We start from the raw sequence: 15705 nt of genomic DNA, 5'->3' as shown, positions 1-15705 counted from the left end.
CATGTTTTGGTGATTGTGAATAATGCTACTATGAACAACAGTGTGCAAATGTCTGTTTGTGTCATTGCTTTCAGCTCTTCTGGGTATGTACCAAGTAGTGCTATTGCTGGGTCATATGGCAACTCAATATTTAGTTTCCTAAGGAACCGCCAAACAGTCTTCTATAGTGGCTGCACCATTATACATTCCCACCAGCACTGTGTGAGTGTCCCAGTTTCTCCACATCCTCTCCAACATTTATAGTTTCCTGTTTGTTTAATAGCAGCCATTCTTGTAGGTGTCAGGTGGTATCTCATTGTAGTCTTGATCTGCATTTCCCTTATGAAAATGTGAGCATCTCTTCATGTGCTTTTGAGCCATTTGTATTTGCTCTTCAGAAAAATGCTTATTCATATCTTTAGCCTATTTTATAATTGGGTTGTTTGTTCTTTTGTTGTTGAGTTGTATAATTTATTTGTATATACAGAAAAATTTATAAAGACCTGTTTTATGCCCCAGCATATGATCTATTCTGGAGAATGTTCTATGAGCACTAGAGAAGAATGTATAACCTTGTGCTTTGGGGTGCAATGACCTATATATGTCTGTTTTGTCTAATTCATTTATGTCCAATATGTGATTTCCAAATATTTTCTCCCATCGAGTTGGCTGCTTCTTCACCTTTTTACAAAGTCTTTTGAGGTGCAGAAGCATTTGATTTTGAGGAGTTCCCATTTATCTTTTTTTCTTTTATTGCTTGTGCTTGGGTGTCAAGTTTAGGAAGCTACCTCCTACTACTAGATCTTGAAGATATTTCCCTACATTTTCTTCTAGAAGCTTTATGGTGCTAGTTCTTCTATTTAGGTGTTTGATACACTTTGAGTTATTATTATTATTATTATTTTTAACATGGGCAGGCACTGGGATGAGTTAATTTTTGTGTAGGGTATAAGATAGGGTTCCTCTTTCATTCTCTTGGCTATTGATTTCCAGTTCTTCCATGCCCAATTATTGAAAAAACTATTTTGTCCCAGTTCAGAGGATTTGGGGGCCTTGTCAAAAATCAGTAGACCATAGATTTGGTGATCTATTTCTGCACTCTTGATTCTATTCCATTGGTCAATGCTGACTCTGTGCCAGTATCATGCTGTTTTGATCACTGTGGCTTTATAATAGGTTTTAAAGTCAGGGAGTGTTAATCCTCCCACTTCATTTTTCTTTTTTAGGATACTTTTAGCTATTTGGGGCCTCTTTCCCTTCCAGATGAATTTGGTAGTTAGCTTTTCCAAGGTTGTTAGAACTTTGATTGGTACTGTGTTGAATCTTAGATCAATTGGGGAGAATGTCTTTCCATCTATTTAGATCTCCTTTCATTTCTTTTAGCAATGTTATAGAGTTTTCTGTGTACAAGTCCTTTACATCCCTAGTTAAGCTCGTTTCTAAGTATTTGATTCTTTCAAAGTTGCTATTTTGAATGGAATTTTTTACTTGACTGACTCCTCAGCTAGGTCATTGCTTATGTATAGAGATATTACTAATTTTTGCATGTTAGCTTTATATCCCGCCACCTTGCTGAATTTATTAGTTCAAGTAACTTTGCTGTAGATTTCTCAGGATCTTCCAAGTATAGTATCATATCATCTGCAAATAATGAGAGTTTTACTTCTTCCTTTCCGACTTGGATACCTTTTATTTCTTTGTCCTGCCTGATTGCTCTAGCTAGAACTTCTAGCACAATGTTAAATAATAGTGGTCACAGTGGGCATCCTTGTCTTGTTCCTGATCTTAGGGGGAAAGCGTTCAGTCTCTCTCCATTGAGTATGATGCTGGCTATTGGTTTTTCATATATTCCCTTTATCATATTGAGGTCGTTACCTTTGATTCCTATCTTTTGGAGTGTTTTTATCAGAAAAGGATGCTTTAGCAGAAAAGGAAGCATTTTGTTGAATGCTTTTTCAGCATCAATCGAGATGATCATGTGATTTTTCCCTTTCAATTTGTTAATGTGCTGTATTACATTAATTGCTTTTCTTGTGTTGAAGCATCCTTGCATTCCTGGTATAAACCCCACTTGGTCATGGTGTATAATTCTTTTAATGTGCTGTTGGATTCGATTTGCTAATATTTTATTGAGAATTTTTGCAACTATGTTCATTAAGGAGATTGGCCTGTAGTTTTTCTCTTATAGCATCTTTACCCAGTTTGGATATTAAAATAATATTAGCATCATAAAATGAGTTAGGGTAGAGTTCTTTTTTCCTTAATTTTTTGGTAAAGCTTGAGCAGGCTTGGTGTTAGTTCTTTATGGAATGTTTGATAAAATTCCCCCGTGAAGCCATCTGGTCCTGGGCTTTTCTTTGTAGGAAGATTTTTGATGAGTGATTGAATCTCTTTACTTGTGATTGGTTTGTTGAGATCTTCTCTTTCTTCCTAAGTCAGTGTAGCTTGTTCGTGTGTCTCCAGGAATTTGTCCATTTCATCTAGGTTGTCTAGTTTGTTGGCATATAGCTGTTCGAAGTATCTTCTTATGATTTCTTCAGGGTCTGTGGTAACATACTCCTTCTCATTTCTGGTTTTGTTTATTTGCATCCTCTTTTTTTCTTTTGCAATCTTGCTAGTGGCCCATCTATTTTATTGATTTTCTCAAAGAACCAACTTTTGGTTTTATTGATTCTTTCTGTTGTTCTTTTGTTCTCCCATTCATTTATCTCTGCTTTAATCTTTGTTATTTCTCTTCTTCTATTTGCTTTGGGGTTAGTTTGCTGTTTTTTCTCAAGTTCCTCCAGGTTTGCTGTTAAGTCCTTGATTTTTGCTCTTTCTTGTTTTTTAATATACGCATTTAGGGCAATAAATTTCCCTCTCAGCACAGCCTTTGCCACATCCCATAAGTTTTGTTGTTTTTTTTTTTTGATAACTATTTGTTACAATGTACTCTGAAGTTTATTGCTTTTTGTATTTATGTTATCTTTTTTCAAATTTTTTTTATTAATCAAAAAAAAGAAAAGAAATTAACACAACATTTAGAAATCATTCCATTCTACACATGCACTCAGTAATTCTTAGTATCATCACATAGATGTATGATCATCATTTCTTAGTACATTTGCATCGATTTAGGAAAAGAACTAGCAAAACAGCAGAAAAAGATATAGAATGTTAAATAGAGAAGAGAATTAAAATAATAATACTAATAAAAATATATATATATATATAAAAAAGGAAAAAGAAAAAACAAAAACAAAAGATACAAACACACAAACAAACAAACAAAAAACTATATTTCAGGTGCAGCTTCATTCAGTGTTCCAACATAGTTACATTACACTTAGGTATTATTGTGCTGTCCATTTTTGAGTTTTTGTATCTAGTCCTGTTGCACAGTCTGTATCCCTTCAGCTCCAATTACCCATTATCTTACCCTGTTTCTAACTCCTGCTGGTCTCTGTTACCAATGATATATTCCAAGTTGATTTTCAAATGTCGGTTCACATCAGTGGGACCATACAGTATTTGTCCTTTAGTTTTTGGCTAGACTCACTCAGCATAATGTCCTCTAGGTCCATCCATGTTATTACATGCTTCATAAGTTTAGTCTGTCTTAAAGCTGCATAATATTCCATCGTAGGTATACGCCACAATTTGTTTAGCCACTCGTCTGTTGATGGACATTTTGGCTGTTTCCATCTCTTTGCAATTGTAAATAATGCTGCTATAAACACTGATGTGCAAATGTCCGTCTGTGTCTTTGCCCTTAAGTCCTTTGAGTAGATACCTAGCAGTGGTATTGCCGGGTCATAATCCATTCTGCTAGTCTATGTCTTTTGATTGGGGAATTCAGTCCATTAACTTTTAGTGTCATTACTGTCTGGATAATATTTTCCTCTACCATTTTGGCTTTTGTATTATATATATCATATCTGATTTTCCTTCTTTCTACACTTTACTCCATACCTCTCTCTTCTATCTTTTCGTATCTGACTCTAGTGCTCCCTTTAGTATTTCTTGCAGAGCTGGTCTCTTGGTCACAAATTCTCTCAGTGACTTTTTGTCTATAAATGTTTTAATTTCTCCTTCATTTTTGAAGGACAGTTTTGCTGGATATAGAAGTCTTGGTTGGCAGTTTTTCTCTTTTAGTAATTTAAATATATCATCCCACTGTCTTCTAGCTTCCATGGTTTCTGCTGAGAAATCTACACATAGTCTTATTGGGTTTCCCTTGTATGTGACAGATTGTTTTTCTCTTGCTGCTTTCAAGATCCTCTCTTTCTCTTTGACCTCTGACATTCTAACTAGTAAGTGTCTTGGAGAACGCCTATTTGGGTCTATTCTCTTTGGGGTGCGCTGCACTTCTTGGATCTGTAAATTTAGGTTTTTCATAAGAGTTGGGAAATTTTCAGTGATAATTTCTTCCATTAGTTTTTCTCCTCCTTTTCCATCCTCTTCTCCTTCTGGGACACCTACAACATATATATTTGTGTGCTTCATATTGTCCTTCAGTTCCCTGATCCCCTGCTCAAGTTTTTCCATTCTTTTCCCTATAGTTTCTGTTACTTTTTGGAATTCAGATGTTCCATCCTCCAGTTCACTAATTGTAGCTTCTGTCTCTTTAGATCTACCATTGTAGGTATCCATTGTTTTTTCCATTTTTTCTTCTTTGTCCTTCACTCCCATAAGTTCTGTGATTTGTTTTTTCAGATTTTCTATTTCTTCTTTTTGTTCAGCCCATGTCTTCTTCATGTCCTCCCTCAATTTATTGATTTGGTTTTTGAAGAGGTTTTCCATTTCTGTTCATATATTCAGCATTAGTTGTCTCAGCTCCTGTATCTCATTTGAACTATTGGTTTGTTCCTTTGACTGGGCCATATCTTCAATTTTCTGAGCGTCATCCATTATTTTCTGCTGGTGTCTGGGTATTTGATCAGATTTCCCTGGGTGTGGGACCCGGCTGGTTGAAAGGTTTTTCTGTGAAATCTCTGGGCACTGTTTTTCTTTTCCTGCCCAGTAGGTGGCGCTCGTGGCGCTTGTCTGTCTGCGGGTCCCACCAGTAAAGATGCTGTGGCTCCTTTAACTTGCCAATCCGAATCTTGCAGTCGGCCTGGGAAACTACACGTGGAGGGGGGGTCGCCGGCTGCCGCGGCTTGGGGGAGTGCCGGTCCAAATTGCCCAGCTGGCCCGAGACGCCAAGCATGGCGGGAGGGCCCTGCTATCCAACGTTCCCAGTCAGACCGGGGAGCCACGTGCGTGGAGGGGACCCCAGTCGCCAGCCGCCCCGGCCGGGAAAACGCGCGCCCCTCGGGTATCTCACCGCAGCGGATTCTCCTTGCCCGTTCAGCCATTCCAGAATGGGGTACGCTGTCTTTTTGGTCTCTGTCGTGGCTCCGGGAGCTGTTTTGTATTGCTTCTGTTTCTTTAGTTGCTGTTCTGGAGGAGGAACTAAGACCCGTGCGTCTTACTAAGCCGCCATCTTCTCCGGAAGTCTGCAAATACTTTTTTAATTCACTGTTAAAATCACTCTGGGGTTTATCAGGGCATCACTCTGGACAAACCCACAAAATCTCATGTCCTACTCAAGGTTCCATGTACTTATGGTGTTCAATTAAGCTGCAGGCAGTTTCTGCCAAAGGTGGCGACCGGGAACCGACACTTCAAGGAGATTCCGACCACCGCCGCCATTTTGGCTTCTCTATTTATGTTATCTTTTGCAATAAAAAAAATGTTTAAAAAGAAAAGGGTTTCTCATTTTTGCTGGTAATGCAGTTTTGGGGCTATTAGTTCTGACTCTGTTGTGAGTAATACAGCCCGTCCTAATAAGGAAGGTCCCTCTTGGGACGGGGCAGTTAGGAAGCAGCTGCGCACGGCGTTCCCAGCCTTTCTCTCTCCCATAAGTTTTGATAAGTTGTATTCTCATTTTCACTCATCTCCATATAGCTACTGATTTCTCTAGCAATTTCTTCTTTGACCCACTGGTTGTTTAAGAGTGTACTATTTATTTATTTGTGAATGTCCTAGTTCTTTGGTGGTTATTGAGATCGAGCTTCATCCCATTGTGATCAGAGAAAGTGCTTTGAATAATTCCAATATTTTTAAATTTATAAAGACCTGTTTTATGCCCCAGCATATGATCTATCCTGGAGAATGTTCTATGAGCACTAGAGAAGAATGTATAACCTTGTGCTTTGGGGTGCAATGACCTATATATGTCTGTTATGTCTAATTCATTTATCAAGTTATTTAACTTCTCTATTTCTTTGTTGATCTTCTTTCTTATTGTTCTATCCATAGAGAAGAGTGGTGTATTGAAGTCTCCTACTATTATTGTTGAAACATCTATCACTCCCTTCAGTTTTGCCAATGTCTGTCTCATGTACTTTGCAGCTCCTTGATTGGGAGCATAAACATTTATGACTGTTATATCTTTTTGGTGAATTAACCCTTTAATTAGTATACGGTGTCCTTCTTTGCTCTTATGATGTCTTTACATTTAAAGTCTATTTTGTCCAATATTATTAGTATAGCTACTCCTGCTTCTTTTGGTCACAACTTGCATCGTAGATCTTTTTCCATCCTTTCACTTTCAATCTGTTTTTATCTTTGTGTTAAGATGAGTCTCTTCTAAGCAGCATATAGCTGGATTATGTTTCTTAATCCATTCTGCCAATCTGTATTTTTTAATTGGTAAGTTTAGTCTGTTAACATACAAAGTTATTACTGAAAAGGAGTTTCTTGATTCCACCATCTTACCTTTTTTATTTTATTTGTCAGATCTGTGTATTCTTTTCCCTATTTCTCTTTGTGTTCTTTAAATGACCCTTAGTAGTACTTTTCAATTCTGTTCCCTCTTACAGACCTCCCTCTCCTTTCTCTCTTTTTTTTTTTTCCAGCTGCAGAACTCCTTTTAGTATTTCTTCTAGGACTGGTTTCTTGTTGACAAATTCTTTCAGGACTTCTTCATCTCTGAAAACTTTACTCTCTCCCTTGGTTTTGAAGGATGATTTGGCTGGGTACAGAATTCTTGGCTAAAAGTCTTTCTCTTTCAGGATCTTGAATATATCATACCACTGCCTTCTCAGCTCCAGAGTGCTAGTTGAGTAATCTGAAGTCAGTCTTATCTGATTTCCCTTGTATGTAGTAGATTGTTTTTCACTTGCCACTTTCAGGATTTTCTGCTTCACTTCAACATTTGACAGACCGATTAGTATGTGCCTTGGGGAAGACCTATTTGGATTTATTTTGTTTGTAGTTCTTTGGGCTTCTTTGACTTGTATATTTATGTCCTTTATGAGGGTTGGGAAGTTTCCCCCCATTATATCCTCAACTATTCTTCCTAGCCCTAATAAAAGCTCTCTTCTCCTTATGGGACACCAATAATTCTTATATTTGGGTGCTTTGTTTTGTCTATCATTTCCCTGAGTTCCCATTCAATGTTTTCCATCTTTTTTTTTTGCCATTTGCTGTTTTGAGTTTTTGAGATCAATTAACCTGTCTTCTATATCACTTATTCTTTCTTCTGTGTCTTCAAATCTGGTGTTATGTGCTTCTAGTATGTTTTTTATTTGGTCAACAGAGTCTTTAATTTCTGTGATATCCACTATTTTTCTATTAATCCTTTCAAATTCTTCTTTATGCTCTTCTACTGTCTTCTTGATCTCCTTTTTGTCATTTGCTCTCCTGCTTATTTTATTAAGTAGAGTTGTATGAACATCTTTGATTAGTTGTTCTAATGTCTGTGTCTCCTTTGGCATTTTAATTTGGTCATTAGGCAGGGCTATATCTTTCTGCATTGTGATATACTGAATGATCTTCTGCTGTCTTCGTGGCATGTAAATATCTTGATTGATTTGGGAGTTGATTTCTTTTAGTAATCTAAGGTCTTGTGTTTGCGAGATGGTTGTAGAGCAGGGAGCAGGGCATGGGGTGGGGATGTTACACTGATGCTTGTGAATGTGGGCACCCACCGGCCAGGGAGTATGTAGCTGTGCGGTGCACCAGTCTGGGGTTGTAACCCTGGTGTGCGCTGGCCTAAGGCACAGGGCCCTTTGTGCACATGCATAGAGCTCTGGCAGCAGGTTGGCATTATGCCTTCGTGGATTGGTGGCAGATGTGATCTGGCTGTGCAGGTCAGCACTTTCTCAGAGCTGAGAAGTATGACTGAGGGCCATGCACACGTGCAGTTCTAGGACTGCTGTAAAGTACGGTTCCCAGCACTGAATGATGTCATTGGGGTGTAAATGACGTGTAAAGTGCGCATGTGTCGGCCTGGGAGTGCTGTAAACACATGCATAGTGCTTAGGCAGGGCAGAGTGAGGCTGTGTGACACTATGGGCAGAGTGGGGGTGGGGGTGGGGGTGGGCAGGGGTAGCCTGGTTATGGAGGTTAGTGCCCATAGCCTTTATGCGCTGCCAGCAGCCTAGCCTGCAGGAAACAGGGAGGCGGAAGTAGTGCTCTGGAGAGGTATAGGAGAGGTGGGTTGGGCTGCACTTGGGGTGGGGGTGTGGTGCAGGTACGTGCACTGGGGGCTAGAGCACGGGGAATGGGGGAGGGTAATGTGGTTTGGGGGTGTGGGATGTGGGGTGAGTCGCCGGTCACAGGGCTGTGCTGGTGAGGGTAGTACGCCCAAGGAACACGGCCTGGCTTACTTTCTAGCCCCCAGCTCTGTCTGTGCACTCCTGTGGGCTCCCTGGCTCTGTGCCTCCACACCAGGCTCCAGCTTTGTGCCTCTCAGTTCCTCGGCCTCTGCAACCAGGGCTGCCGCATGTGGTGCAGAAGGCTCTCCCAGGTCAGCCGCACCCCTGAATCACCACCTCAGTTGCCCTCAAGTCCCTTCTCTAACTTTTCCTTGGAGCAGGGCTAAGCTCTAGCTAGTCTATTTGGTCATCTTCCCAGAAGCCTCCTCCCCTCCTCTTTTGGAATTTGATTTGGTTCTTTCCTTAGATTCCCAACTAGGTTTCTCTTGACACATTCTACGTTTGCTACAAGGGCCCTTAAGGCCAGACAGGATGATGTGGCAGTGTTTACTCCTGCTTCAGACAAGAGAAGAACTTCTGGGGCTAGGCACAGAGAAACTCAGGTGACAGGAAGTAAAGCACTGAGGCTGCTACCTGTGGCCGGCCTCACCACTCTCTAGTTGTGTGCCTTGTATAAGTTACTCTGCCTCACTGAACCTGATTCCTCATCTGTAAAATAGACATCACCATACCCACCTCCAAAAGTTGTTCTTTCAAATGTCGTAGGTATGTCAAGTGCCTGCTCACTGCCTGTCACATAATAAGTGCTCAGCGGGTGCTTGCTTGCTTGGCTGGTTTACTAGTTCCCTTTCCTTTCTTCCTTTCCATCCAGGATTTCCCTCCACATCTGTCAGAGCTGGCTGGCTGACTCCCTTTTCTGGGTACAGGCTGAGGTCAATAGAGGTGAGCTGAGAGCATGTGGCCGTCGCTTGCTCAAAAGATCCCAGCCTTCCAGAGGCAGGCTCCCCAGGCCCAGCTCTGTCTTTGGGGGCCTCACCTCCCTCTCTGGCTGAATTGGCTCCAGCTGTTTTGCTTCCCCCAGGAGCAGCTTATTTTGGCTTGAATGGGCAATTTGTTTGCCTTCTCTCCTGATGTGCAGTTGTTCAGCTGTCCCTTCCTGAGAGAAAAAAGAGCTGACTACATTTCTTTTCCCTTGGTTCTACACAGACCCTCAGAAAGGATTTTATTGGCAGCCTTTTTCTGGAGCACTCATGCTCACCAGACAGGCATTGTATATTTGGTAGGAAAGTGTGGTGTCTTCTCCTCCTCTAAGCAGACCAGTTCTTTTACCAAACTGGAGCTATAATCTATGCAAGGATCTTTTGCTTTCATTTCATTGATGATTTCCAATTGTTGGACCTTGTAACTTTGTTCTGCTGACTTTAGCCTGAAGCACAGCAAACAGTCATGTAAGAATTTAATAGAGAGGGAATTTGACATTGGCTATTCCCCTAGAGGCAATACCTCCAAATCCCTCCAGGGTCTTGGAGGGAGCTTCGAGTCAGGTACAAACTTGTATGGTCTTATACATGGTGTGAAAAGCAGAGTATAAAAGCTTTACCTGTATTGTCCCATTTAATCCTCATGGCAAGCTGATGAGTTGGCATTATTGCTAACGCCATTTTCTAGAGGGAAGCTGAAGCTTAGATTGAGCAACTCAGCCCACCTGCGTTGTAGAGCTAGGAGGACTTCTGTTGGCGCTGACTCCTAACCTGTAGCTGCCTTCCTGTAAGACTGCTGACAATCTGAACTATTTTGAAAGCCATCAGATGAGATTATTGTCTCTTTACTTCAATACTTAGCTCCCCCTCCTGTTGGAAGTTCTTCTGTATATTCAGCTTCAGTCTCTCCTGCTTCAGATTAAGCAGTTCTGTGACTGTATAATAAGCAGGCAAGATCATGAAACCAATGACATTGTTTTAAAAAGTCACCCCTTTTAAAATTCTCTCCCCTTTCACTGACCTTTCCCTCTTTAAAGAATATTAATTTACTTATTTAATATTTTAAATAATTAATATATATGGTTCAAACCCTAGAAAGCATAAAAATATTTAAAATGAAAGCCCTCCCTCCAACTTAGCCACATCTGTCCAGTTCCCAAAAACTTTTCCCTCATATGTACAACTAATGCCTCTTACTTGTTTTATATCCTTCTAGTTTCTTTCTGCACATATACATGAGTACTAACATGTATCTTTGTCCCCCTTTTATATAAATGAGGGCATCATTTTCACTTATTTTTTTTCTCTCAACAGCTTATTTGGGAGATCTTTCCATATCAGTATAAAAACCTTCCTAGTTCTTCTGTACAGCTGCATAATATTCCAGTGTACCTGTGTACCATAATTTATTTAACCAGTGCCCTTCTGATAGACATTTAGATCGTTTCCAGTCTTTTGCTCTTACAAGCATTGCTGTAGCGAATTACCTTGTTATATGTTATTTCATGTGTGGGAGAGTATAGTTTTAGGGTAGTTCTCTAGAATTGAAATTGCTACATGAAAGAGTGAATTTAATTGTAATTTTTCAAGATATTGCAAAATCAACCTTCATAGGAGTTATACCATTTTTCACTCCCACTAGTAATGTATAATAGTGCCTGTTTCTTACAGCCTCTCTTACAGAATGTGTTAAGAAACTTTTGAAGTTTTGCCAATCACATAGGTCAAAAACTAGTCAGGCTAGTTTTTGTTTATCTGTTTACTTTAAAAAAAAATTCTTAGTGACAAATCTTCATACATACAGTCAATACATGGTGTACAATCAGTGGCTCATAATATCATCACATAGTTGTGTATTCATCACCATGATCATTTTTAGAACATTGGCATCAGTCCAGAAAAATAAATGAAAAGAAAAAACTCATACATCCCATACCCCTTACCCCTCCCTGTCACTGACCACTAGTATTTCCATATACATAGTTTATTTTACCTCTTATCCCCCCTATTATTTATTTATATCCCTATTTTTTTTTTACACATCTGTCCATACCCTGAATAAAAGGGGCATCAGACACAAGGTTTTCACAATCACACAGTCACATTGTAAAAGTGATATTGTTATACAATCATCTTCGAGAGTTGAGGCTTTTGGAACACAGCTCAACATGTCTGTTTACTTTTTAAAAAGTGAAGTTCAACATGCTTATTTTTACATATATATATGAAACCACCACCCAGAGCAGGATAAAGAATGTTTCCAGCACCCTAGAAGACTACTTGTGCCTCTTCTCAGGCAGTGTCCTACCACCAGAGATAACCACTATTCAGACTTGCATCACCAGAGAAGAGTTTTGCTGGTGCTTGAATGTCATAGAGTGTGTACTTTTTTTTTAGATCTGACTTCTTTGTTTTGCATGGGCAGGCACCAGGAATTGAGCCTGGGTCTCCAGCATGGCAGGCGAGAACTCTGCCACTGAACCACTGCAGCCTGCCCTATCTGACTTCTTTTATTCAACATATATATCTATAAGAATCATCCATGTTGTGTGTAGCAGCAGTCCTTTTTTGTTGCTCAGTGATATTCTATTGTGTGAATATTTTGCAACTTATCTAGCCATTTAACCAATGATGAAAGTTTGAGTTGTTTCCAGTTTAGGAATTTTGAAGAAAATTGCTATTAGCATTTTTATACATATGTTTAGGTGGACATGTGCATTCATTTCTTCTGAGTACATATCTGAGTGTGGAATTATTAAGTTATATGTTTAACATTAGTAGATACTGTTAAACAGTTGTCCAAAGTAGTTGTACCAAGTTAAACTCTCATCAGCAATATGCCAGAGTTCCGGTTGCTCCATAGCCTTGCAAATACCAAGAATTTTCAATGTTATTGATTTTGGTTGCTCTAGTGAATGTGTAGTGTGCTATCTTACTGTGATTTTAATTTCCATTTTCCTAATAACTATTGATATTGAGCACCTTTTTATATGCTTATAGGCCATTTGGGCAGCTTTTTTGTCAAGTGCCTATTTAAGTCTTTTGCTTATCTTTTTAAAATGGGTTTGTCTGTCTTTTTTTACTGATTTGCCAGTGTCTTCTATATATTATGAATTCAAGTCCTTTGACATACATGTGTATTGTGAGCATATTCTCACAGTCAGTGGCTTGTTCTTTTGCTCTCTTAATGGGGTCCTTTGATGAATAAAAATTTTTAATTTTAATAATTCTAATTTTCGATCTTTTCTTTAAGGGTTTGATAAACTTATGTCCTACTTAAAACATCTTTCCCTATTCCAAACTCATAAAAATATTGTGTTTTGTTCTTGAAGTTTTATTATTTTGCTGTTCACAGTTAGGCTTAAAATATATCTCAAATTAGTTTAATTTTTAAACATTGGTCCAGAACCAATTATTTAAAGTTCATCTTTTCCCCCAGTAAATTGTAGATACACCTTTGTTGCAAATCAAGAGAATGTATATATGTGAGTCTGTTTTTGGACTTTTTCTTCTTTTCCTTAGTTTGTTCTTCTATTCATATGCCGGTACCATACCATCTTCCTTATGAAGCTTTATAATAAGTCTTGATATTTTATTTTATAAGTCTTCCTACATTGTTCTTCTCCTTTAAGAGTTTTGTGGCCTTCTAATCTCTGTGTAGTTTTGATTGTTATGAAGATTGATCATCTTTTCATATGTTCAAGAGCCATTTGTATTTTCTTCTTTATAAAGACTCTTTTTATCTGTATTAGTTTCCTATTGCTGCTTTAAGAATTAAAATAAGTGGCTTAAAATAACACAAAATTATCTTAGAGTTTGAAGTCTGAAATGGGTCACACTGGGCTAAAATCAAAGTGACAACAGGTTTTCTTCTTTCTGGAAGCTCCAGGAGAGAGTCCATTTTTTTTTTTTTGCCTTTTCCAGCTTTTTGAGGCAGCCCACATTCCTTAACTTGCGGCCCCTTCCATCCTCAAAGCTGGCAGAGGCTGCTCAAGTTTTTCTCACATTACTCCACTTACTCTACTGCTTCCTTCTTCCATTTAAGGACTCTTGTGATTACATGGGGCCCACCCAGATAATCCAGTATAATCTCCCTATTTTAAGGTCACTTTTTATTTCATCTGCTACTTTAGTTCTCTTTTGCCATGTAACATAACATATTCACAGGCTCCAGGAATTAGGACCTAGGAATCTTTGGGAGACCATTATTCTGCCTACTGCATATTCTTTGCCCTTTTTCCTATTGAATTATTATTTTTTTCCTAATCAAATTCTAGGTGCTCTTTATGTATTAGAAGAGTAGGCCTTTGTCTGACAAATATATTTTCCCAGCTTTTTGTTTGTCTTTTGTTTTTGCTTTTGGTGTTTTAGTTTATTTAGTTGTTTTTGCTTTTTCCATGCAACTTTTTCTTTTATTGTAGATTAGACTTATCAGTCTTATCAGTCCTTCCTGAATTTCCAAAATTCAGGAAATGCCTGAATTTTGAGTAAGGTAAAGCCTCAGCACTCCAGGGTATAAAGGACTTTCCCCATATTTTATTCTAGTACTTTCATGGCTTCATTTTTTACATGTAAATCTTTGAACCACTTGGAATTTATCCTGGTGTACAATGTCATTTGTGGATTCGACTTCATTGTTTTTCTAGACTGCATTCCCAATTGTCTTATCGCTATTGAATTCCCTTTCTTTGACTGTCTTCCTCAGTCCCATTGCTACCAAGACAACCCTAAGGCATTAAGAGAGGCATGACTTATAGAAAATTGCAGAGCTAGTCAGTGGCAGAAATGGGACTGGAACTCAGGTCTAGCTCATGCTGTGAGACAGGTACTGGTGGCTACATCTCTACTTACTTTTTCAAGTGGCTGTGATCTTCTGGGCTGTTTGTCAAGCGGAGGGGTCTGCTATGGCAAAGTAGCCACTTTTCATTCCCTGGGTTTCCACATCCTGGGATTGATATATTCTTTGACTTGATCACTCCTGACTAGTTGGGGCACCGTATTTTCCCCTCTGTCAGGCCAGAAATGTGAGGAAACATTTTGCTTTTGGGGGAGATGTTTCACAATTAATACAATGTTGTTTGTATGGCTCTTGGCTATTGTTCAACTCATTTCTCTTAAGTCATAAGTTTGTTTTTAGTGCATAGCCTCACATGATAAGATGTGCCTTTTTAGCTCCCAATAGAAGAATATTTTTCACTGTCCCTAAAGAAGCAATACTTGTGTCACTCTACAGGAGTCATTCTGTATGAGACCACACAGGTGAGGGTGCCAGGCTGTTGGGGAGGCTCGCATACTTGCTCAATCACTGATTGTCTCATGCCAGCCTTATTAGGCACAATACTGACTGCCGTGTTTTAGCACAATGCACTGGTCCTTTTAGGGTTGCTGATAGAAGCAGAGACTGTGAACGTGTGAAGCATAAACTTCATATGTCAGTGATCCAGTGAGCTTGTTTACAAATACTCAAGAGGCTTGGAGATCTGCGCAGGTAAATTTAACTACAGGTGAACTCAAGGCAAAAAAATTAAGAAAGAGTAAGCCTGTGTAGTGGAAGGACTGAGCTCTGGCCCCAGCTTTTTCTGCCACTTACTTATCTATGTGTTCCTGGCTGGTTAACTATCCTCTCCAGACCTCAGTGTGGAAGTTGGCCTAGACAATATCTAAAACCTATTGTATTTCTCAAAGTCTGTCCTTGTGTCCACAAACTATGTTGTATATCTCAATAGATCCAAACAGTCTACACTTGCCATGCATGCAGTAGGAACTTATGTTTGTTAAATATTGAATGAGTGTTATATACAGTATTTTTCTCATTCCCTCCCTTTAGTTAACATTTACTGGTGACTGACAATGTGCCATGTAGCATTCTGGATGCAATGGAGGAATATAATATTCCTACATATAATAGTCCCATATTTAATGAGAATGAGAGCTATGAAAACAAGTGAAATAAACCTTGCACATAGTATGCCCTTAATAAATAAGTAATTAATGAATGAATGGGCGAATATAAAGCAAAGAGTGATAAGAATTAGGAGAGAGGGTGAAGAGAAAGAAGTGATTTTAAAATCCTCAGAAGATGTGGCATCTGAGCAGAAGAAAGGTAAAGAGCATTCTGTGCTGAGGGGTCATCATGAGCAAAGGGAAGGAAGGCTTTGGGTAAGTCATCATTGAGGGACAAGTGGTTGACCAACAGGACAGCTCAGAGTTAGATAGGGCCGAGTCTCCAGTGGCATGCTCAGGGGGTATTGAATTTATTGTACAATGATGTGGAGCCGTTA

General features: G+C 39.1%; 1 protein-coding gene across 8 annotated transcripts in view; it reads left to right on the top strand.

The window, feature by feature from the left end:
- The window catches only part of SERGEF (secretion regulating guanine nucleotide exchange factor), a 328021-nt gene that overhangs the window by 207409 nt on the left and 104907 nt on the right, over nucleotides 1-15705 (top strand). Inside the window, exon 11 of one of the 8 annotated variants that reach the window (XM_077114156.1) lies at nucleotides 9316-10697. The exons of the other annotated variants lie outside the window; for them this stretch is intronic. Within the exon in view, the coding sequence (XP_076970271.1) occupies nucleotides 9316-9395 (80 nt within the window). The 3' untranslated portion in view covers nucleotides 9396-10697. Of the gene's footprint in view, nucleotides 1-9315; nucleotides 10698-15705 lie in introns of those variants that run through there. 8 annotated transcript variants of the gene reach the window in all.

Source organism: Tamandua tetradactyla, chromosome 8 (genome assembly GCF_023851605.1).
Source record: "Tamandua tetradactyla isolate mTamTet1 chromosome 8, mTamTet1.pri, whole genome shotgun sequence".
Classification (NCBI taxonomy): Eukaryota; Metazoa; Chordata; class Mammalia; order Pilosa; family Myrmecophagidae; genus Tamandua; species Tamandua tetradactyla.
The sequence above is the reverse complement of the archived record's forward strand: the minus strand, read 5'-3'. Positions and strand labels throughout refer to the sequence as shown.